Source organism: Buceros rhinoceros, unplaced genomic scaffold (genome assembly GCF_000710305.1).
Source record: "Buceros rhinoceros silvestris isolate BGI_N320 unplaced genomic scaffold, ASM71030v1 scaffold36039, whole genome shotgun sequence".
Taxonomy (NCBI): Eukaryota; Metazoa; Chordata; class Aves; order Bucerotiformes; family Bucerotidae; genus Buceros; species Buceros rhinoceros.
In genome coordinates, this window is record NW_010432722.1 from 1 (window position 1) to 3,063 (window position 3,063).

General features: G+C 45.6%; 1 protein-coding gene across 1 annotated transcript; it reads left to right on the plus strand.

Moving 5' to 3' along the window:
- Nucleotides 1-327: 327 nt before the first annotated feature.
- GPR12 (G protein-coupled receptor 12) lies at nt 328-1,332 on the plus strand. Its single transcript, XM_010143871.1, has one exon. The coding sequence runs from the start codon at nt 328-330 to the stop codon at nt 1,330-1,332; it is 1,005 nt and encodes a 334-aa protein (XP_010142173.1).
- Nucleotides 1,333-3,063: the final 1,731 nt, after the last annotated feature.

The window sequence follows — 3,063 nt, forward strand, 5'->3', positions numbered from 1 at the left end:
GGGGTTGGCCGGTGTGCGGGCTCCCGCCCGGGCCGGCGCCTCCAGGTGACGGGAATTGCCGCTGCGGTCACTGGCCGCCGTGTCCCGGTCCCTTGGCACACGATCTGGGGCAGTTTTAAATATTCCCACCCCGAGCCCCCAGCGTTTGTCTTTTTTGTCGGGTTTGGTTGTGGGGTTTTTTAATTGTCCCGTTTACGTAACAAGTGCCTGCCCTCGCGTCAGGTCGGTGCGCCCGTCTGGGGCGTTGCATGCTGTGGGGGTGCTGCATCCAGTGCTGTGTCTGAACATTAAAAAAATGTCTTTCCGTTGAAGAAGACAGGGGTTAAAATGAATGAAGACCTGAAGGTTAATTTGAGCTGGCTGCCTCAGGATCACGTAGAAGCCAGCTCTACCGAGAATTCCTCAGCCGCAGGCTCCTCCCTGGTTCCTGTCGTAGACCCAGAGCCAGAGCTTTTGGTAAACCCCTGGGACATTGTCTTGTGCACTTCAGGGACCCTTATCTCCTGCGAAAATGCCGTTGTGGTCCTTATAATTTTGCACAACCCCAGTCTTCGCGCCCCCATGTTCCTCCTGATAGGCAGCCTGGCTCTGGCAGATCTCTTAGCGGGCATTGGATTGATCGTCCATTTCGTTTTTGCATACCTTCTGCAGTCGGAAGCTACGAAACTGGTTACGATTGGACTGATTGTTGCCTCCTTCTCAGCATCTGTGGGCAGCTTGCTGGCTATTACTGTTGACCGTTACCTCTCCCTGTATTACGCTCTGACTTACAATTCAGAGAGGACTGTCACTTTTACCTATGTCATGCTTATATTGCTCTGGGGAGCATCTATTTGCATTGGACTGCTGCCTGTAATGGGCTGGAACTGCCTCAGAGATGAATCCACCTGCAGCGTTATCAGGCCGCTCACTAAAAATAATGCCGCTGTCCTGTCGGTCTCTTTCTTGCTAATGTTTGCCCTCATGCTGCAGCTCTACATTCAGATCTGTAAAATCGTGATGCGCCATGCCCATCAGATTGCCTTGCAGCACCATTTCCTGGCCACTTCCCACTATGTGACCACCCGAAAAGGAGTGTCTACCTTGGCCATTATTTTGGGGACTTTTGCTGCTTGCTGGATGCCTTTTACGCTCTATTCTTTAATAGCAGATTACACCTATCCTTCTATATACACCTATGCCACCTTCCTGCCAGCTACCTACAACTCCATCATCAATCCTGTCATATACGCTTTCAGAAACCAGGAGATACAGAAAGCTCTCTGGCTCATCTGTTGTGGCTGTATTCCTTCTAACCTGTCGCAGAGAGCGAGATCACCCAGCGATGTCTGACTGGCAGCTAGAAGGACGCTTCTTAACATGTTACTTTCCAGACGTCCTCGTGATGCTGTCTTTGGTTTAGGTGCATTCATTGAAGGGTGTGGGATGGGCTCCTATAAAAACCACGGGATTGCACAACCCCGGTGACCAAAATGAATCGAGTGGTTTAAGGGAGAGTTCCAAAATCAAAGTCATCAGTGTTCTTACAGATTTATAACGTTGCTCAGGGTCTTTTTTGTTGTATTACTCAGACTTTGCCATGATTTTACAGTAAGTTTGCTAATTAGAGTTAGATGGAAGCAGCATACCTGCTTTGAAAGTGTTGATGTGATTGAGTTTAGTCATACTGCATGTTATGGTCTGTTGTCGGGGTATTTTTCCCCCCCTCTTTAATTCTTTTTAAAACAGAAGGAAAAAAAAAAGGAAAGAAAACCCAAGTCCTGTTATTCCATTTGTGTATCATCTGAACACTCTTCAAAATAATGGCCAGTTGTACGGATTTATATGGTATTTATGGTAATAATTTCAGTGCAACAAATTTGCTCTAAGTGAGGAAGTGCTTGTATAGCTTTTTATTCTACATCTCAGCACGAATTAGCTTGGTAATTGTTTTAAACGGTTACCTGTTCTGAGTTCTGGCTGGATGTTAAAACAGAGGATATGCTCTGCCTTCCTTTTGGTGAGTCAGCCCTATGTTTTCACATAGATAGGGGACATCAAAGCTCGTTGTATATTAATTTGAAAAGGAATTCAGGGGGTCTTTGAAATGGATGAAACACCGTGGCCTCTTCTGGCTATGCATGTGCTGTAGATGCAACGCTGAGTTTCTCAGACAAGTTTATCTCCAAAGCATGTAAGAAAATACAGAATAACCTGAACGTGGCTTGCAATGCCTATTTGGCATCTCTGTGAAATGGTTCCCCTTAGGTTTGTTATCACGTCAAAAGTACTGCCATTTGTTTTCGTTGTTCTGCTCTATAATCTGAAATGCTGAAGTTTATAAATTCTCAGAGTATATCTAGTTCATAACTGTATGCAGCCAGAACTGCAACACGAAACAGTATGTTCTCCTTGTCTGGCGTTTCCATCCGTTGCAGACTGTGACTCTTTGCACTGTATGCCTACCATTTCACTTCGTTACAGGATCGTTCTGGTCTAGGAGCAGAACTTCCATTCATGAGTGGTTAAATTTCAAACCATTTTAACCTTTTACTGAAGCCACATTAGGCTGCACTAGAAATAAAACATTGCTTTCTAACGTGAAGATTCAGTTGCCGGAGAGAAAATCTACCTGGCGGCTATCTTCGTGAAACTTGAGGTGCAGGGGCTACCACTGTGGGTGGGAGCGCAGCGCGTTACTGCCCTGGCGGTGGTGGAAGGGTGTATTCCTGTGGATGCCAAAGCAGCGTACTGCAGTGTTGCTTTGGTACCTTCCATTACTGCTTAAAAACCACCAACAAGCTCAAGTGTGAAAACAGCAATATTTACAGTTCAGTGAAGAAACATACTTGTATAGTATAGACGGTAGAGACAACTGTGTGGCTGGTCTGGATTTTTCCAAACGGAATCTGTCCTCCTCACATGGACCTTTGGATGACTGTAGCTTTTTGTGGCAAAGTGTCTGTGACATTAAGAATCATATGCTATACACAAAGCTCAATCTCAGATGTGAATGAGTTGTCTGTAAACGAGGCTCTGTAGAGATTTTTGAGCAATAATTAATTTTGGTTGCAATGCTGGGTT